The sequence below is a fragment of the Hyalella azteca genome, unplaced genomic scaffold (assembly GCF_000764305.2).
Source record: "Hyalella azteca isolate HAZT.00-mixed unplaced genomic scaffold, Hazt_2.0.2 contig1821, whole genome shotgun sequence".
Taxonomy (NCBI): Eukaryota; Metazoa; Arthropoda; class Malacostraca; order Amphipoda; family Hyalellidae; genus Hyalella; species Hyalella azteca.
The window spans coordinates 53,979-76,079 of record NW_025932119.1 but is presented as its reverse complement, the minus strand read 5'-3'; the positions used below and the strand labels follow the sequence as shown (position 1 = coordinate 76,079).

At 38.5% G+C, this 22,101-nt stretch overlaps 2 protein-coding genes across 2 annotated transcripts in view; one reads left to right on the top strand and one right to left on the bottom strand.

Moving 5' to 3' along the window:
- Nucleotides 1–84: 84 nt before the first annotated feature.
- On the top strand, nucleotides 85–6,856 carry LOC125179038 (probable serine/threonine-protein kinase DDB_G0282963). Its single transcript, XM_047884112.1, has 7 exons — nucleotides 85–109; nucleotides 986–1,217; nucleotides 2,339–2,432; nucleotides 2,928–3,036; nucleotides 4,400–4,462; nucleotides 4,587–4,614; nucleotides 5,023–6,856. Exons 2-7 carry the CDS (start codon nucleotides 1,114–1,116, stop codon nucleotides 6,854–6,856), a joined length of 2,232 nt encoding a protein of 743 aa, XP_047740068.1. The 5' UTR covers nucleotides 85–109; nucleotides 986–1,113.
- A 3,590-nt stretch (nucleotides 6,857–10,446) lies between these two features.
- Nucleotides 10,447–22,101, bottom strand: part of LOC108680153 (kinesin-like protein KIF19) — a 43,143-nt gene continuing 31,488 nt past the window's right edge. The window contains 6 exon segments of the mRNA XM_047884109.1: nucleotides 10,447–10,810; nucleotides 13,222–13,352; nucleotides 13,971–14,045; nucleotides 14,670–14,756; nucleotides 15,445–15,594; nucleotides 20,760–20,981. Of these exon segments, the coding sequence (XP_047740065.1) occupies nucleotides 10,632–10,810; nucleotides 13,222–13,352; nucleotides 13,971–14,045; nucleotides 14,670–14,756; nucleotides 15,445–15,594; nucleotides 20,760–20,981 (844 nt within the window). The 3' untranslated portion in view covers nucleotides 10,447–10,631.

Below are 22,101 nucleotides of genomic sequence, written 5' to 3'. Positions count from 1 at the left end.
AGGCCAGTCCCCAGCACTAGACCAACATTGGTGAGACTTCTTCCAGTCCCCAGCACCAGTCTAAAGTTGGTAAGACCTCACGCCAGTCCCCAGCACCAGACCAATATTGATGGGGTACCAACTACCAACGCTCTTTCCCATGTGCCAAGTGTATTTATCTATTCTACGGATCAGCTCTCATTGAAAGATAGTGACTTAGTTATGTCTATGTAGTATGTATCTTCATAAATAAACTCGAACAGACCTGATGTAAGGCCTAATTATATGCTACTGCCAGCAAACACTGTAACTCTGCTAGCAAACTCTAACTTTTTTCACCGCAATCTGGACAGTAGAAGATTATCTCAAAGTTTCCTTAAGACTTAAGTACTCAACACTCATAAAAATGATAAGGTTCCCGTGCTGAACGTTCTCCATCTATCATTTTCATTTCATTTGCTGACCGATAAATGAGGAAAAATATATACATGCCAAAGATTCAAAACTTGATCAAAATTTGTATTTTTTTCAACTATACCTACTGTTGATAGTTTTTTATCGCCGGTACTAGTAAATCTGAAAATTTTTGTGTTGCAGATTTTCCGTATCCAGACCACGTGGTACGGCTAGACCACCCCAACGCTGGGTACGACAAGAACTCGTCAGGACGGCTGTCTGTGGTGGTGCCCTTGGAGCAGCCGCAGACCGGGCCCTTGGGGGATCTGTAACTCTGCCAGCAAACACTGTAACTTTTTTCGCCACTATCTGGACGTGAATAAACTATCTAAAATTTTCCTTAAGTACTCATCACTCGTAAGAATAATTAGATTCCCATGCTGAACGTTCTCTCCATTCATCATTCCCATTCCATTTGCTGAATGATAAACTGGGAAAAATATATACGTGCCAAAGATTCAATACTGAATTAGGATTTTCATTTCTTTTAGCACACGCCACCTTTAATGATTTATCTCCTGTAGTAAATCTGGAAATGTTCGGGTTGCAGATTTTCCATATCCAGACCACGTGGTACGACTAGACCACCCCAACGCTGGGTACGACAAGAACTCGTCAGGACGGCTGTCTGTGGTGGTGCCCTTAGAGCAGCCGCAGACTGGGCCCTTGGGGGAGACCATGCCTCTCCTGCTGAGGTTCATGTGCCTCTGCTCCTGCTCAGGTGGCATCAACCGACGACCGCTCGCCATCATATTCACGCTCGAGAAGCTCACAAACAACGCGTGAGTTCGGCAAAATTTCTCAATTCTGCAGACGCAAAATTTCTCAATCCAAGAGACAGAATTTCCATCTGATACATTTTTTCTAAAGGCGCCGTTCTGTTCTGTAAGAATCATTTTTTTCAATTCTGAAATTATAAAATTTCTCAATCCAAGAGTCAAAATTACCATCAAACATATTTTTTTAAAGGCGTTGTTCTGTTCTGTAAGAAATACCACAAACTGACTTTATCTCACTTTGCATTTGACGTTGAAATATCTTTAATTAAACTGATTCAATGAAATCAACTCGTAATCTACATGATTTCTTCCTCATTCGATAAGAAACTTTGTTGCTCATTGGTTCTTAACAAGAAGTTTTACTGGTTGGTATCTTATAGCCTTTTACAGAAAAGTGTATGAATATCCAAGGGAAGATACTGCTCACTAACTTCTTGTAAAAAGTAGGTATTATTTATTATGATCTAACGAGCATATGCATTTTCTGGACCATATGCTTGGAAATAAGCACCATAGTAAAGGCTGTGTCACTAACTGAGTCTTTGTCCGGTGTTATCTCTGTATTTTCAAGCAAATCTGATGTGCATTTTGGGTGCGCATGCACCGGATCGCGGATCTGCATGAGAATGTTAATTTTTAATTCATCCGCTCCGCATACTAATTAATCTTTGAAGCCTGAAGCCCATGTCCTCCCTCTGACACATCGTTTATGATGAAGGATGTTGCCATTTTTTCTTGTGCCCTATCACTTTGCCTACTGGCGTTACCTCAAGTTAATACAAGGAACATCGATAACGGTCAACGTATTCGTAATTATAGGTTTAACCCCATGTCTGCTCACATAAACATTAGTTAACAGGCTTTCAGAGTCAAATTGCTTTGATGACAGTTTGTGTTTTGGTATAAATTGTTAAACTTTTGATGATTTGAAGTTTTAATCAAGCATTTATCGCATTAACCCGGCTACTAACACTTTTTTCTAGTTCACTAACAATTTGCCAAGAGGCGGTGTCTCTCGTTACCAGACCTTTAGAGACAAATAGCTTTATAGACCAAGTACATCCGTAGACCAACGGTCACGCACATGTTTTGAGAAGAGCGTTGACGTGGTACGTGTTGTGCAGGCTGGAGCTGTATGGACGGCAGACGGTGGACGTGAGAGTGTGCGCCTGTCCTGTGCGTGACTACCGCAACGAGGAGGGCAGCGTGCCACGTCAGGTGATTGCCCACTAGCAACCTTAAACCTTGGTATTCTTAGTATTTGCTCCAAAACTAGCAGTCTCAGGCCACGCTAAAGAGCAAAACTTAAATCCTGTGTACTGCTCCGAAACTAGCAGTCCCAGGCCACGCTAACGGACAAAGCTTAAACCTTGGTATTCTTAGTATTTGCTCCAAAACTAGCAGTCTCAGGCCACGCTAACATGTAATGCTTGAATCCTTAGTTTTTGCTCCGGATATAGCAGTCTCAGGCCCCGCTGGAGCCCCCCCCCCCCCTCTAATTTTTTCTTAGCATGGCTATCTTGTTTCGATGGATACCATAAGACCGTGAGTACGTAAGTAATTTATATCCCTAGCAATCATTTACTGACAAATGCAGAGGAACAAGAGCAAGTTAGATGATTTAGTTATTAGTTAGCTAGATTTGTATTATTGAAATCCGGAATAAATGTTATCAGCACAATAAGAATGATAATAAACTGATGACGTTGTCAGGACCGGCGGTGCGGACGCAAGAGAGGCGGCCGCGTGAGCAGCTCCTCCCTCCTGCAGACGGCGATCTCGGGGGGCAGCTCCTCGAACCCCGTCAGGCATGACTTTCCTGGTGGGTCATGTGGCAAAGTGGGTCACGTTGCTCTACGTCAGGCACGACTTTCCTGGTGGGTCATGTGGCAAAGTGGGTCACGTTGCTCTGCGTCAGGCATGACTTTCCTGGTGGGTCATGTGGCAAAGTGGGTCACGTTGCTCTACGTCAGGCATGACTTTCCTGGTGGGTCATGTGGCAAAGTGGGTCACGTTGCTCTACGTCAGGCATGACTTTCCTGGTGGGTCGTGTGGCAAAGTGGGTCACGTTGCTCTACGTCAGGCATGACTTTCCTGGTGGGTCGTGTGGCAAAGTGGGTCACGTTGCTCTACGTCAGGCATGACTTTCCTGGTGGGTCGTGTGGCAAAGTGGGTCACGTTGCTCTACGTCAGGCATGACTTTCCTGGTGGGTCGTGTGGCAAAGTGGGTCACGTTGCTCTACGTCAGGCATGACTTTCCTGGTGGGTCGTGTGGCAAAGTGGGTCACGTTGCTCTACGTCAGGCANCAGCTCTGGGTGACGTGAGTCATGTCAGCTCTGGGTGACGTGAGTCATGTCAGCTCTGGGTGACGTGAGTCATGTCAGCTCTGGGTGACGTGAGTCATGTCAGCTCTGGGTGATGTGAGTCATGTCAGCTCTGGGTGACGTGTGTCATGACAGTTCTGGGTGACGTGTGTCATGTCAGCTCTGGGTGACGTGAGTCATGTCAGCTCTGGGTGACGTGAGTCATGTCAGCTCTGGGTGACGTGAGTCATGTCAGCTCTGGGTGACGTGTGTCATGTCAGCTCTGGGAGATAATTGATCATTGCGCATAAGTAGATCAGTAAATTATGAAGATAACAACTTAGGAGCAAAATTATATGTTCTGCCACTGTAATTCTTTGTGAATATCGATACTAAACGCTCATTATTAGGCACACGTCGTTATGGTTGACCAGGGTTGAGTTGCGATGAAGGCCTCGTTAAATATATCCCTATCTTGTTGCTTGTGGCTGTACAGTTTAGCGTTAGCACGTCATTACTGATGGTATTTTTTATCACAAGCAACATTATAGTTTGTATTCTATTCATATTGTATAAAAAGTTGTCCATTTGATAAGTGTATGCGCGTGCCCTAGAGTAGGCTTATTTTAGACGATTTTCATCATTGAAGTTGCTATCATTACCTGATATCAGCACCTATATCAAGATCTATAGATTTCTATCATAATTATCACTATTTCGATGTTATTGTATAAACGTAACTCTAAGCAGGCTTATTTTAGATGATTATTATCATTGAAATTTTTGCCATGATATGATACCAACACCTATATCAAGATCTACTAATTTCTATCATAATTATCACTATTTCGATGTTATTGTATAAACGTGACTCTGAGCAGAAGACATGGGCGAGGAGGTGTACACGCTGCAGGTGCGCGGCAAGAAGCTCTACGACTTCCTGCGTGCCTTATTTTATTTTAAGACTTTGATGGACGTTTTAGTGAGTTGCTGGGCCTCGGGCCTTATTTTATTTTAAGACTTTGATGGACGTTTTAGTAAGTTGCTGGGCCTCGGGCCTTGTTTCAGAACTTTTACTGGACAGTTTACTGAAGCCGTGGGACTGCCTGACTCAATGCAATTCTGAAGATAATTACAGCGCATTTTGAATTGATAGAATTGTAATATTGTATACACATTTCATCTGCTGTAGGGTATTTATTTAAAAGTCACTAGTTCACCAGTTTGTTCGGTTTATTGTTGGAGAATTTATTTTCACTCAATAGTAAACATTACTCTATTTACTTCTGATTGATGGCGATTAATATCATTAATTTGTTTATGCTTTGAAAGGATTACTGTTCTCATGTAGCACGTTAATCTGTTAATTCTTAAAAATCATTATCTAGGTATACTTTTGCTTCAACTGCTGGATTGATTTCATTCTCTTATTATGATTGTATTTATATTCTCGTTATGATTTTGTATACGTTTTTCATCTCATGATTTCATTGCATGGTGGCAGGACCGAGTACCAGCAGGACGATGACCAGGTCAAATTTGAGGACGAGGCTCTACAGGCGACGAGGGACATCGCCCTCGTCGAGGAGCGCATGGAGATGACGTCTTCATCCCGCCAGCAGACGCAGGTCCTCTACAACGACGGGCCTTCTCCACGCTACCTCCACCACAACCACCAGGGCAACTCTAACCAACGCATCATCAACGGACACGCGCGCCTTGGCAACATCATCATCCACAGCAGCAATAACGGCTCTCCTGTGGCGCGAGTTGCAAGCAAAAGCATCATAAACTCGAACGTCGAGACGTGTGGTGGTCGAGTTCTGACGTATTCGAACAACAGGGACATGGAGGTAATGGAATCAGAGTATATTATTAATGACTCTGATTCTCAAAACTCGAATCGAAACTCGGGCAATATGATCACATCCCAAAACAACTCGATTAACTGCAACAACAGTTCATTCTCTCAGCAACAGCAGCCCAATAGACAGCAACAGATGCCTCAACAGATCCAGTCTGTCACGATGATTTCGCAAGAACAAATGCGCGATGTCACCTCCATGTCTGTGGGCACTGGGATGCAGGTTGCTACTGAAAATATCAACAATTCAGGAGCCTCGAACATGGTAACGCATCACCCCATCCTGAGCTCCATGAAGAATGTACAAAGAGCCACGTTATCGGGGAGTATTGTGCAGAACGCTGCTGGTAATCAGCCTGTACTCCTGATTTATAACCCTTCTGGAGTGGATGACCAGCTGGTACAGACTTTCAATGCAAGAAAAATCCTTTACCCGAAGATGGAAGGGCAGGGGAACAGCCAAAACTATGTAAAATCTACCAGTAATAACTTGGTAAATTTGACTGTCCACGCTGATGGCAATAACTGTAATAACAACAACAGCGTTGACTACGGTTCTAACAACTCGGGTTCTCAAGAAGACAACATTGACGGGACATACAACGCAGGGTTAGAGGCTCGGCAAAATTCTGAGGGTGCTTCAACAAACGTGGCTCTGGCGGTACTTAAACGCAGCCACTCCTCAGACACTGAAGATCAAAACGGAGGAAACAACGGCAGACAGTTCCGACACATCCCTATTTCAGCTGTAGCTCAAACCCCAGTAAGGGATCAACGAAAGAACTTGTGTGTCGCTAAGAAGATGCCGTTACTTAAACCCATAGCTGGTAAGCTAGTGGCTCAAGCTTCACACCAACCATCTGGAACCATCAATGTCACTTTGCCTGTGACATCTCAGCAACAACATCCCGTGGGCTCCATGATCCTGGCCACGCAATCCAATGGTGGCAATCAGTTATTTTTGGCTCGTGGCTCTTCCACTCATATAATTTTACCGGTGACATCACAACCTCAAGGCTCCGTGGATGTCAAGGCAATGTCTTCGGTCTTCCCTAACATGTCGGTGGTGAAACGTGAACCTCACGACGAGGAACGCAAAAGAGATGACGACACAAATATTTCTATTCGGAAATCTCATTCTGTATCATCGCCATACTCCATTGCTTGCAGTGGCTCTCACATTAGTGATTCCGGCAATGTCGTCTACACCATGACCGGCAACGGGAGACTAGTGACCACTAACCTATCTTCTGGGAACCACTCCAATAATAACTTTGACAGTTCCCAAAGTAACAAATTCTCCAGCAACCACAACATGATTAACAGCGATGGGCATTTGTCCGGTATGAACGGGCACCCTGACAGTGCTGAGATGCTGGCCGCCCAAGTGCTGGCAAGCAGCATGGGGTCGCGACAGATCGCCGTGTCGGGGGCCTCTGGCTGTACTTTGAACAGAGACTGTACCTCTGACTAGGAGTCTTGCCTAGACAGAGACTGTACCTCTGAATAGGTGTCTCTCCAAGACAGAGACTGTACCTCTGACTAGGAGTATTGCCAAGACATAGACTGTACCTCTGACTCGGCTCTTGCCAAGACAGAGACTGTACCTCTGACTAGGCGTCTTGCCAAGACAGACTGTACCTTTGACTAGGCGTCTTGCCAAGACAGAGACTGTACCTCTGACTAGGCGTCTTGCCGAGACAGAGACTGTACCTCTGATTAGGTGTTGATTTTTTCACTCCTTTTTGTTGATTTTTCCCTTTCTAAAATAGACCGTTATTCTTATAAGTGGTCTGCTCCGGACAGAGAAACGTTGCCCTGACTAATAGCCTAGCTAATATGTCAAGAAAATTTTTATTCTCTGTTCAAGTTGAAGTTTCTCTTTTGAGGATTGTCTTCCCCTTGTAACGCATGCGTATTCTTGTTATGAAACGCTTTAACATAATCCAATGCCAACTCGCTCCGAGAATTCGCTTCATCAAGTGTTATATTAATTTTTGTTATTCAATAGGGTTTCAACTTGCTGTTTATCCTTGTTATAAATTTACCCTCGTCTTCTTTTGATTTTTAACTTCTCCCTAAAACGGAGAAGAAATAACAATCTAAATATAAGTTTAACTTCTAGCGTTCTGGTCCATCTTGTATCGCGTCTCACATCTTTGTGGTCCATCTTGTATCGCGTCTCACATCTTTGTGGTCCATCTTGTATCGCGTCTCGCATCTTTGCGGTTCACCTTGTATCGCGTCTCGCATCTTTGCGGTTCACCTTGTATCGCGTCTCGCATCTTTGCGGTTCACCTTGTATCGCGTCTCACATCTATGTGGTTCACCTTGTATCGCGTCTCGCATCTTTGTGGTTCACCTTGTATCGTGTCTCACATCTTTGTGGTCCATCTTGTATCGCGTCTCGCATCTTTGCGGTTCACATTGTTTCAGCTTCGCTTCACGAGTTGGGTGCTCATTTGATGTTTAAATTACGAAGTCTGAAGAGGAATTAATTGGGGAACTATTGTCTCAAGCTTTCTCTCCACCTCCAAAATGAACAATTTAGTAAACAATTACTTGTAAATCAAATTGAAAGACTGACTCCTTAATTCTTGCTTTGGTGCCATTAATTTATCCAATATTTTTATTATATCAATTGCATGATATGTAATTCTTGTGCTTGACGTCTTTTCGGGAAGTATAACAGCGAGCTGGTTTCTGCTGCCTTGAGTGTGTGATATTTGTTTTGTTTTGCTTTCGGCAATTCGGAAGTTTTTTCTTTGGTATAACTTCTAGTAGGTATGCTTTTTTTGGTATAACTTCTAATATACCTGTTTGCCGTCTTGTGTATCAGCTTCAGATACAACTGCTCAGTTCAGGCCAGATATTGTAAAATGTTTACTCTTATTTTGTCTTCTGCAAGATTTATTGTGAATCTTTTAAACCCTGTTTATTCGAGGATAAATTAGTCTGGGTATAATTTACTGTAGAGTAGAGCGAATAATGACCACGGTGATGATTTAGTCTCTCCTTATCTCAGGTACATTAACGAGTGATGAACGCGCCGTTTGTTAATCCAAGTTGTTTATTATATGCCGACGTTTGTGCTGCGCTGTATATGTTTACCGCACGTGAAATTAGATCTTGCCTGTAAGTGTCTTCTTGGAAACATTCGTGGAGAGTGTATAGGTTTGCTTTCTAGTTTAATCTGTTGAATATTTAATATTTTGTTCTAATATTTGATATTCTGGTTTGTGGTTTTGGCCATGTTTGTCGGACCGGCTACTTCTTCGACAGAAGCCTAACAAATGCCATCAATTCGCCTAATTTATTCAACAGTTGTTTTCAATTTTTGCATTTTTATTGAATTGTAGCCACAACCTCGCTTAACAATTGGCAATCTCGTTCATCATAAAAATTTGTGTTAAATTCAATTGTTCGTCGTTTCTCGGTATTGAAATTCTCCAGTCATATCCGTACGAATTGACAATTTAACTGTATCGACATTTAGCCTAGCCGCGATCCAAGTATATTTTTTGTTTTGAAAATTTTCCGTTTTGAAAGTAGTTACTAATACTCATTTTGACCCGCCACAGTTCTAATTAAACTAGGTAGTATAGATGTACCGCCACATTAACATCACTAAATGTTCACGCTAAATGGAATCGGTGTGATCATGTGAATCAGCACTGGCGAAATAAATAATTTTTTTAGTTTATAAGTGTACGATAACATGTTTGAGTAAGGGGAATTGCAGTGTGTTCGTTATGAATGGTTATGTGTATACCTCTTGTACGATATGAGTGGAAATTTTAAATATTGTATTTAGTGTAGAGTCAAGATGCTTAATCTCAATCCTTCGTTGTTGTTGTTGTTAAAACTTGATGGTTCAAGCAATGCTTATTTTTATTCACTTAATGAATAGTACAAAACTGTAAGTGCTGCGACCGTCTCCTTAGCTCAATAAAGAGAATGACACGCGTCGTCCACTTCGCTCTTACTAGAACTTTTAATTGTTCCTTCAAACGAAGAAAAATATCTTAGCTTATAGAATACTTCGACGAAAAATGTATAGCTACATGATTTTAACCACTTCGCTCTTACTAAAACTTTTAATGTTCCTTCAAACGAAGAAAAATATCTTAGCTTATAGAATGCTTCGACGAAAAATTTATAGCTACATGATTTTAACCACTTCGCTCTTACTAAAACTTTTAATTGTTCCTTCAAACGAAGAAAAAAATTTTAGCCTATAGAATACTTTGACGAAAAATTTATAACTATACATGATTTTAACCACTTCGCTCTTACTAAAACTTTTAATTGTTCCTTCAAACGAAGAAAAATATCTTAGCTCATAGAATACTTCGACGAAAAATTTATAACTACATGATTTTAATCGGGAAAATGATAATATACAGTTTCTTGATGAACTTCCATAAACAAGGAGTATTCTGTTTGAAGTTCATGAAGTGGATTGTAAGTGATATTTAGACATGGACGGAAGAGAACGTATGCAAGATACGTATCATCATAATAATATTATTGCTTTATTATTATATGTGCGCGATTATTTATTGGTTTTAAAAGCTTCCCTGAAATTTGAGTTGTTTGTTCTGAACTAATTTCCTGTTGGGTATGAGGTAAATGTTGGGTACAGTGGCACACAAAACGCGCTGCTATATTTTGTTCTCTAGCTACTCGTGTACACACGTACCCAGTTGTAGTATGTAGTACTAATACCAACATCTGCTATTGTTCAGATAATGAAATGTAATAATTCAGACACATAAGGTTGATCAGATATCCACACTTATTATCAGCAAATATTGTAAAAGTTCGGGATTAGATTTTTCTATTGCACAAAATACGTTCGAAAATCAATATTTTTTATATTGTAAAAAGCATATCCACGTTTTTCAGTTCGATTATATTTCTAATTTAATCAGAGATATTAAGAGATGAACGCAAGTTGATTTATCTGGGTAATTTCTTTAATTTGTTACTTGGTCAGTCTAGGAGAGAGTGACGTGCAGGATTTGTCTGCGTTCAGGGGCTGGAAAAAAAATTTAACACGGATAAAATCCAATCTTTGTACACATAAAATGAAACAGTTACATTTCGTTAGGCTGACGATGAAGCTGAACAGGTGAAGAAAAACTAAATTTGTTATCATAATAAATGAGATATTCTATTAAAACAGACGTAAAGGAACGCCAAAGAATATATCGGATGAACTTTTGTCTCGTGCTGCGCTGTCATCGCTACCGTGCGATGCCGGCGAAGTTGAAGGCGTCGTGCGATTTGCTTCTTCTTCTTCTGTTTAAATAATCTCCTGAATTTCTAGCCGTGTTCCCCACACCGACGGGGGCTTTCTTGGGGGCCTGGGGGGCCCTGGGCGCCCCACGACCTGCGATCGCTGCCACTCCGAGCTTCGTGGTTCCTTCAATTCAATCATATTAATTTTAGTTGAAATTTATTGAATATAATTAGAAAACAACTGAAATGCATATTTTTTACGAGATTTTTAAATGTGGTTCCAAGCGATTTGTGCCAGGAAAAGTAAAATAAATTAATTATTGCTATTAATTGTGCAAACTTCACCGATTCTTGGAAGTTTTTACGTCGTTTCCTTACAATTTATGTTTTTAAGGAAATGGTAGAACAATTTAGGCCAAATTTTCTCCTTTTATAAAGGATAAAGCATTCCGAAACACGTACAATTACATTAGTTAACGCTCGTATCACCGGAAATTGGGCTGATGGTAACGCGGACCTTTGCTGTTGAGACTGAGTCTGGAATGCATGCACACATGGCCATGGTTGAACTAGTATAAGGTTAGCCCATGAGAAGCTCATTTTTGCGGATGTAGTTTGTTGTTCGCCTGTGACGTCACTGGTCTCAGTGACGTCACGGGCATTAAGGGGGAGGTATACCCTCCAGAAAAACTTTTTGGGTATGGACGGATCACTCTGAAACTTGGTACACTTATGTAAAACAGAATTCTAAGACATTTTTGTTCGTGTAATTTTTTCGAAAAAATTGCTAGAAAACGTGAAATTCATAGAAAACGGACAAAAAAGGGGGTACTGTAGAAATCTATCTCCTCTTAGGGTTTTGAAGTTACAGCAATGAGACATATACCATTCTATTCGTAAAGACCATACCAATGCAGTAACACGGTCCGAAAATTGGGCTGATGGTAACGCGGACCTTTGCTGTTGAGACTGAGTCTGGAATGCATGCACACATGGCCATGGTTGAACTAGTATAAGGTTAACCCATGAGAAGCTAATTTTTGCGGATGTAGTTTGTTGCTCGCCTGTGACGTCGCTGATCTCAGTGACGTCACGGGCATTAACCAATCACCGAAATGCGATCAAATCAGTCAACCAATCCGTCATGGGAATGACGGGTTTGTTTAAGTTTCTTCGCTCTCAGTGACGTAACAAGAAAGCTGAACTGAAAGACGGAACTTCTCGGGGGCCGAACCTGGGTGACCGCGGAAGGATCAATCTTACATAGTTCAACCATGCCTCTTGCCCATCTCACACGCTATACCTCATGTAATTTTGATCACTATGGCATGTCAGAATTTTTTTTTAGTTATTAGGACTGTTCCTTTCCGCTCATCATTAAATTAAACTTCAATGACCGATTCCACGACCTGTTCAATAATAAAAACAGACACTTTTATCAAACCTATGATTCAATTAAACAATCGTAATTTAAACATCAAAAGGTTCGCGTTGCATAAGCCGTTTCTCCTCAAATCAACGACAGCGCGCGCTGAAGTGTTAAAATTTGTTCTATAGTTTATGTTGCAAACAGCGGACGTACTTAATTCTGGCAACGTTCGTTATGAACAATAAAGATGAAAGCGTTTTTATAATAACTTGTTATTTGAGTTAACATTGATGTTAACTGATTTAGTTATGTGTATTCCACTTAAATGTGAGGGAACCGCAAAAGTTTTGATCTGATAGAAAATATCGTAAAATGTTTTGATATCATTATCGGGATTTACGAAATTCTGACACGTGAAGAACAATAGAAGCATAAAAAAAATTCTAAGTATTATTTCTTTTTTTTATTTCTTGCATGTTCGTACCAGCAGGTTAGGGCAGTATTAACAAAGTTGAAGCGCAGAACAAGAGAATTCAGTAGGTGCTCTGCAAATGCATGACAATCTATAATAGTTACGAGCTCGTAACTCCGTCAGCCAATCAGACGGCTTTTCAAGCTACACCCACCAATCACAGCCAAGAATAGCGCGCCGTCACGTGTACATAGACCGCTGCGTGCACTCAAGTCGTTACGTGAACTTGAGCCGTGACGTGAACTTAACCCTCTACCGCCGTGTGTCACTCTCCTTGAACATAACTTTCAACTTAAATTATACGTAAACTATTGAGTGTAGCAACCTGAGGACGTTTGTACGCTGCAGAGAACATTTTACAGTTGTTGTACGTGGCGGCAACCATCAGTGCAAGACATTTTGCGCTCACTAGAACGTATCCTTTTTGGGAAGTAAGCTTGTGACAATATTTCTCCGGTTACTCGTGTCAAGCGGTATATATAGAGGGTTAAGCCGTTACGTGTACTTAAGCCGTTACGTGTAGTTAAGCGAGTTGTGAGTGAAAATACCGGGAAGTCATTTGAAATTTGAACCGGTAAACCATTAATCTCATTGTAACTCAATCTTGTCTATAGACATACTTATCAAGGCAGGCCTTCAGAATTTAGTACAATATTGGCACAATTATAAATTATATAAATATAAATTCAGAGTTATTTCAATTTAGATTTGATCACTACTCTAGTATTCAGTAATTCCATACAGAGATCCTTACTTGGGACAGAGTTTCCTCTCGGCGTTGTTTTCTTTAAAGTTTTGGGTTGGTTTGACCTGATGTTCTGCGCCAATGACGGGGAAGGACCTATAGACTTGGACGCTGGTTTGTTCCGGTCTTTAGGTCGCGATCTTTGCCAAAAAAATTAAAATTAATGGTAATAATAATGATAACAATAATATTAATAATAATGAGTATGAACTTGTAAATTTTTGTAATTGCCTAACAGCTCAAATTGAATTTATCTTGTCTAATCATGTTGGATTAGATCAGTAAATAATTTTCTTCTTCGACGTACTAACATACATTTGTTATTTTCAGAGTAGAGGCAAATAGCAGTTAATATTTCCCGCTTGAAATTGTCCGCGCAAAACTTAGCACCACGGTCACAATAAAGCCGTCAACCGCGTGTGTGTGGAGAATTAAGCTTTAAATTTAATCAGATGAGTCTTGGAATAATCTCCAATCAAATAAGTCATGAAATACCGTAATCTCCAGTCAAATGAGTCATGAACTTATCTCCAGTGAGATGAGTCATGAAATAATTTCCAATCAGACTAGTCTTGTAATAATCTTAACTTTTTACTATTGCATTTAATTTATCAATGTTATCTTGTCCAGCGATTGCAGGCATGGATAAGTGACTGCGACAGACTAACCCATGTTTGAATTAATATTAATTATTAATTTTATTATTAATTAATTCATTAATATTAATATTAATAGTATTACTTCAACCATGGACTAACCTGTCTGTCTTGGGGGGTGGACTTAAGGGCAGATCAATGGTGGATAGCTCGTCGTCACTAATAGACAGTCTCGGCCTGAAATATGATAATTATTTATTGAAATATAATAATTAATTATTTATTATTATCTAATAAATTATAAATTAAATAATATTTAATAATTATTTATAAATTATAATAATAATTATTAATAATTGATATCTTTAAAATCACTACCGATAAACTTCAAATTTATAGATCACTCGGCTCTTTCCTGTGATTGTCAAATTCACATTGATATGAATATATGTATATTACTGTATATGTTTATCAGGTTTCGGTAGAGCGATAGTCTCAATGTACACTATTTCAGATTGACGTTACAATATCATCAGTTTATAATTTGCATGTCTCATCAACCTAAATTTTTTCTTATCTATTAAATCTGTTGCATTCACTCAGCGAAAATTTTGAAAAATTCATAACGAAAACAAATAGTTTTGCGGAAAATCGATAAAGTTGGAAATTTGCGTGGAAATATTTTTTAATTTCATGATTTAACTCCGTAAACAATCTATATATTAAAATATTGCTCATATAAGCTCGACATTACGCGGTTATATTTAATACACGTGTATTAAATGGATTTTTATAATCCATTATTAATAAATGGATATAAATGTATTTTTTTCCAACATAACCCCGGGACTAGAGACTTACGTTCTTGAGATGCTAGGCACGAGAGGAGGGGAGCGCAGGGGGAGCTTGTCAGCCCGGTCCAGCTGGTTGAGACGGTGCGAGCGCGGCCTGCAAAACAGATAATTGAGTCAACATAAATTTTATGTTGACTTGTTAACATTTTCCTACGGCTGTAATCGTGAGTTGAAAACGTGTTTTGTATTCCTCGTGCATGTAAAATTTATTTGTTTTTGCGCGTGTGTTCAATGGATGCACGTTTTATATCCACGTGAGTGGAAAATTTGTTCAGTTCTAGCAGCAAAAAAACGTAATCGACATTAATGTTGCCAAGCGAACCATGCAGTCAACTGGCAACAAAACTGTCATCGTTGAACGTTCACCTGGAAAAAATCTCAACCTTAGCGTCACTTTGGTACACAAATACCAAGTGTCTCACATTTCGGTACAGTTACTACAGTAGTACCAAGTGTTGCACACTTCGGTACACGCGTACCAAGTGTCACACATATCGGTACAAGATTACCAAACCACTGCGCATCTGGAAACAAGGTTGATTAAACGTTGTTTCAACGAAATAAACTCGTAACAATCGTTTTCTCAATGTCATTTAACTAGAGGAAATATTTGGTAAAGTTATTTAACTATTTGGTGATTTAACTAGAGGAATTTAACTGTCGCGTTGTACCACCGGCGACTTACTTGATGGCGAGGTTGGTGTAGGTGAGCGCTGTTATTTAACTAAATGGTGATTCAACTAGAGGAATTTAACTGTCGCGTTGTACCACCGGCGACTCACTTGATGGCGAGGTTGGTGTAGGTAAGCGCTTGCATCTTCCTTTGTAGCTCGGCGCCCGAGAAGACTTCACAGCTGCTGATGCTGGGCTTGATGGGTGGCAGAAGCACGCGTCTCACGCTCGACGAGGCAGGCAGGGACGATGAGGCCGAACTGTTGTTTAACGGCCAATGAAATGAACAAAGAGTACAGGAAATACGGTGCTTAAAGGGAAGAATTTAGGGAAATATTGGCCGAGGAAATGAACAAAGAGTATAGGAAATACGGTGCTTATAGGGGAGAATTTAGGGAAATATTGGCCGATGAGATGATCAAAGAGTACAGGAAATACGGTGCTAAAAGGGGTGAATTTAGGGAAATTTTGGTCGTTAAAAGATCAAGAAGTACAAGAAATGGGGAGATTAAATGGGAAAATTTAGGGTAATATCGGTCGATGAAAAAATCAAAGAGTAGGTATAGGAAATACGGTGCTTATAAAGGAAAGAATTTAGGGAAATATTAGTCGTTAAAAGATCAAGAAGTTCAGGAAATACGACAATTAAAGAGAAGTATTTAGGGTAATATTGGTCGTTAAAAGATCAAGGAGTACAGGAAATACGGCGATTGAAGAGAAAACTTTGGGGTAATGGAAAAGACAAAGTATAGGGTGAAGAAGAAGCAAGAAAGTTGCCCATGAGAGCGAAATATTCTGAGAGTAATGTGGGAGATGAATGTTTCAGTAAAATTTGTCGAGTTAGATCAGAACGTCGGTCAATTCTGGAGGTTTTTGACATAAATAAGAAGTCGAAGTGTAGCATTAGATGGTGGAGGAGTGTTGAAGTATCAGATAGACTTCCAAGACTCAACGGCCTCGCGCAAAAATATGTAGATTAAGAGTTTATTAAGATTTTAATTAGTTGATCAATATCTACTTAATCAACTACTTAATATCCACTGGATATTAAGAGTTGCCAATTCGTCCAGTCCGAATTAAATGTTCGATCAATTTCCAATCAATGTTGTACGAGGTACGATGTTGGTAACAGGGAAATCGGTTCATTAAAATCAAGGATTACAGAAGTATTGGTGGTTGGAAACAAGAAATGCTTCGTTGGACAATAATTAAACAAAGACAGTCATTTCTCAGTTACAGTCATTTCTCTTCGGATGAAGATTAAAATATTGTTTGAATTCCTCGAATATGTTTGTGAATTTGAGAATGAGTACCACAAATGTGTCAAATTATTAAATGCACACAAAAATCACTCAATGCTAAACGAAAATTCACACCAACACTTTAAAGCACATATATATATTAAACAAAAATTTTCAACTAATCGCTAGTTATCCATCACGGTAACACTAGCACTTATAAAACACGGTAACACTAGCACTTATAAAACACGGCAACACCAGTACATATACATCACGGTAATACCAGCACATATACATCACGGTAATACCAGCACATATACATCACGGTAATACCAGCACATATACATCACGATAATATCAGCACATATACAACACCGTATAGCACATATACATCACGGTAATACCAGCACATATACAACACCGTATAGCCTGTCTCTTATACACATCTAGATGTGTATAAGAGACAGCACGGTAATACCAGCACATATACATCACGATAATATCAGCACATATACAACACCGTATAGCACATATACATCACGGTAATACCAGCACATATACAACACCATATAGCACATATACATTACGGTAATACCAGCACATGTACAACATGGTAATACCAGCACATATACAACACCATATAGCACATATACCTTACGGTAATATCAGCACATATACAACACCATATAACACATATACATCAAGATAATATCAGCCCATATATAACACCATATAGCACATATACCTTACGGTAATATCAGCCCATGTACATCAAGGTTAAACTATCTGAAAAGATATACCAGACATATATCAACACCAGATATAAGTCATGGATTCCAGCGGCTGTGCATGAAAATGTATTATTACTCGATATTCTTCATATTTATACATTCATATTCATAATAATTCTCGTCATAATAATTCACTCAAGCAGAAAAAAATCATCCAATGCTAAATGAAAATTCATACAACAGCTAATTCATTGAAATTCAATAATCATTTATTACTCTCAAAAATATTGTTTTCATAAAAGTTATATTTTAATATTTATTTTACCGCATTATATATCAACTCAGACGATCTTCTCGATCACTCGAAGCTTACAAAACCTTTTGGAACTGAAATTTACAGGCACGGAAATTAAAAAAAAAATCAAAACGCACGCTTACACTGACGAGATAACAACAACTGAAGGGGAAAGGGAAGGAGAGAAAACAAGTTTTATTTATTTCGAAGGGAGACTATTTCATACTGGGGCTGAAGACCTAGCTCAGGAGTCCTGACACAGAGTTTGAACAAGTCACATTCTCTGACAGTAAAGTCAGATTTGAGATCGAAGCATATAAATCAAGACAGATTTGAGATAGAAGCATGAAAGTCCAGTCATATTTAAGTTAGAAGCACAAAAGTTCAGTCATATTCAGGTTAGAAGTATAAAATTCATGTCAGACTTGAATTAGAAGCACAAAGTTCAGTCATATTCAGGTTAGAAGTATAAAATTCATGCCAGATTTGAGTTAGAAGCACAAGTTCAAGACAGATTTGATTCAGGAACATAAAAGGCAAGACAGATTTTAGTCAGAAGCATGAGAGTCAAGTCATATGCAAGTTGGAATCATGAGAATATAGTTATATTTAAGTAAGAAGTGTGGCTATAAGAGCCCTACAAGAAACAGTCATAGTCAGAGACAACAATAGCATATATGATGTTACTAATTATAACACAGAAATACAAGTTATACGAGTTACAGTTAATTATTGATCACATCATTGTTGTTCTTCAGTATCCAGAAAGGGAAAGACACAAATCAACGCAAAAAATTATCAAGCGACCAAAGTCAATTTATGCAAATTTGATAATCAGTTACAAAAAACAAAATAAAATGTCATAATTTATAGAAATTGTTCAAGCAATACATATTTTATCCGAATAAAAAAATGTTTCATAGTCAGTCTGAAATACTACTTAAAGTATCTATCCATAGACGATCATTTAAGGCATACGCTAAAGATTTGGAATGCTGTGCGTTTAATATGACACAGGCGTTGCGTTTAATATGACAATTACAATTTATATTTACGACAAATGGTGCGCCCAAAAATTACCAGATTTCAAAAATAATATCGGGAGTGATTGGGATCATACAAAATTGAGACGACTTCAAATATAACAGTAGATACGTAAGCAGAACTTATTACGTAGACGCGAACGTTAGGTTTACACGCAAACGTAAGCTACAAGGCAAGGCTAATTCGTTAACAAGCCTCGAATGCAGTTAACTCGATTCGTTAACTATACGTGAAGACAGCTTATAAGTACAAGGTTAATTCCTTAAATATACGTGAAGACAGCTTATAAGTACAAGGTTGATTCATTAAATAAACTTACACGCATCTTAAAAATACAAGATTAATTCGTTAATTAGGCGTAAACGCAGTTAATAAGATGAATTGTTATTCAACAAGATGCGAACGTAGCTTACATGTAAATGTTTTATTCGGTAACTAGACGTGAATGCAGCTTTAAAATACAAGGTATTAAGTACTTGTAATAAGCTTGTCTTATATAAAGATTATATATTATCTGACAGGATGTAACGTAATTGTACAGCTATAAATATTACCTAATTTTATAAAAGTTTTTAATTGATGGCTCGTTAAATGCCTTAATAATGAGTCAACATAACATGTTCAACTTGTACTTGCCATTATTATTATTATTACTTAAATATAAGAAAAATATGCTGAACTGTACACATCCAAGTAAAAATGTGAAGAAAGTTGTCATGAAGTTGTCACGAAGACAGACTGCCTTCACAAGAATTTGGATATCAGGCTAACGCGATCAAGTTTGAACTTGAAGCAACAAAAATGCCCTTACGGAAACGTAAGACAATGCACAGATAAAGCAAATATCGCATTTAAATGCAATGAAATGAAAGCTGAATACAAAGGAATCAAGCCCAAAGGAACAAGTTTTTTCGAACAAGTCAGGAAATTTTTATGCAATAGATTTTCAATTTTACAAGAAGCCAAACCCAACAACTTAGGCAAGCATATCGAGCTGCTAAATGCACTGAAGCAGCGCATGTATTAAATGCATAAACGGAAATGAATATTAACAACAAACGAAAAAATAAGGTGAAACACAGAGATGTTGTACACAGACACTGTGTATAATTACACACAAATGTGGAATATCATGCGTGTTAAGATTCTCGAAGGAAAATACACGCGATCGTGAACAATATCATTAGGTTGTGAAGATTTAAAGTTTCGAAACTAATTCATTTTTATTTTAGGATTGTTATTCTAGAATTTTCTAAGCAGAATTTTTTAGTTTTATAATTAATTTTGATTTCAGTGTCAAATGTAAATGAGAGAAAATTAAAAATTTTACATTCTCTTCAATGGAACTATAAATCTGATAAACAGATTTAATTATAGATTAAATATGAATATATAATTATTAAATTAAAACTTTGATTTATTTTACACGAGTATAAAAGCGTTTAGGGTTGTCTATACGTGTATCGTTCACGAATTCGTTTCATGCATGTGATTTAATAAATGAAATAATAAATAAATATTTAATACACTAAATATTAAACATGCAACGACAAAATATTCAATCAATCAATTTAGAAGATTCACAATAAGAGATACGAACTGATGATCCAAATGTTTCCTCGCATCAAGAAACGTTGTTGAGAGAAAAATGTTCTACAATGAAATAGCCTGTGATGTCATACGATCAGAAAAAAAAACTAGCAGACAATTTGAGAGATTGTTTGCTTAAAATAAACTGTTAAAAAGTGTAGCAGAAGGATGCGGCTGGGAGATGTTTGGAAATTGTAGCAAATAGTCCAGTGAAATTATCGAACTTAGTCCGTAAATTCGTAAGTTTAATAATAAAAGTAAAGTCCCTTCAAAGAAGGAATAGTGTGAGAAGCTTCAGTGATAGCAATAGAAACAAAGTATTAAGAAAATCGTAAGGTTAAGCAGAGCCTCAGAGGCGTTAGTGTTAAGGAGTCGTGAGAATTAAGAAAGCAAAGTCGCAAAAGATTCCAAGAAAAAAGGTAAGCGCGAGGGAGGCAAGCAGTACGTTGCTTTATATGCGAGGTAAAGGCTTGTTCTTATTAGGGAATTTCGGAGTGGACGGGGAAGTGGAGCGAGATGCCGACCCAAAGCTCGATTTCTCCGACGCTAAGTGGGGGTAATAGTCGCGGAAGGTGGGACGGATGGGCGGTATGGTGGACCGAGGCCGCTGATCAGAAGGTGATTCGCGGCCTGGCCAGTTGAAGAGCTTCGGAGATATTGGCTGGCCGTCCACGCCAATCAGGCTATTGGAGCGATTACGGTCGATTGGCGGTAGAACATCGCCACCTTTAGCCGCGCCTGCGGAACTGGATACGGACAAACCATCCGTCAATACAAGACGAAGCTTGATCAGAACAAGTTATGAGCGTGATCAGCTAAAACCAGCTTTACTATACTGAAATAAAAATTCATAATATAAATTTGATAATGAAATCAAGTTGGAGAGATTAGCGACGTTGAAAATATACACCAAATTAAAGCCTTTAGTGCCAAAAACAACAAAACCAAACAAAAAACGGTAAAAGAAAGAAAGAAGCAGTTCAGATCGACACTAATTCTTTTGGTTGCACTGGCGTCTCGACCCTCTTTGTACTATAGGAAGATCTCATTTTGTCTGAAGACGATTTAATTTTCCATACAATTTTGGATGCACAGGCCGATAAGCCTACACATTTAGCTTCGAGGCGCAGGTAAGGACAATAGGAAACATTTTTCCTGTTCTTTTCCTGTGTAAACTAAATAACAAAGTCACACGGAAAAAGAATTTTTGTATAATACATTCCCCTTCTTCTTTTGGTCCTACAAAAAGGGACCTGAGGCTATGCGTGAAGTGGTAAAAAAATGCTCCTCGATTCGAATTAGGAAAACGATAACATTTTGCGAACGCTGGTTGCTTCTGAGCTTGAATAAATGTGTATTTTAAATTGGATTCCGCTGTGCATGAGCTATACGTAATTCAATGAACAGGAAAAGACCATATATTACATGAATGTTCGTCACCATAAACTCGACCGCAGCGTTAATCAACTATTTCTTATCAACTGGACTTGAAAATAAAGGAATACAGAGAAACAAAATGTTCAGATTGACCAAACTGAAAACATATATCAATAATAACTAAAGATTCGTGAGGAAAGATTCATTACGAGACAAAAAATATTTGATTCAGCAATGTATTTGAATAAGCAATGTAGTATTTATTGATATAATATATAATATAATAGTATTTGATTCAGCAATGTAGGGATATGATTGAATCGAGTTTCCTTAGATCTCCATCAGTTGCGGTGAAAAGCTTCGATGACGATACTAATTATGAAGTAGAGTAATTTACTATTCACTCCTCATGATTTATAGGTCTTCATAGATTCATTTTCAATGACATTTACGCGTCTGTCCTTACTATCAAAATAAAAAAAAATAGTT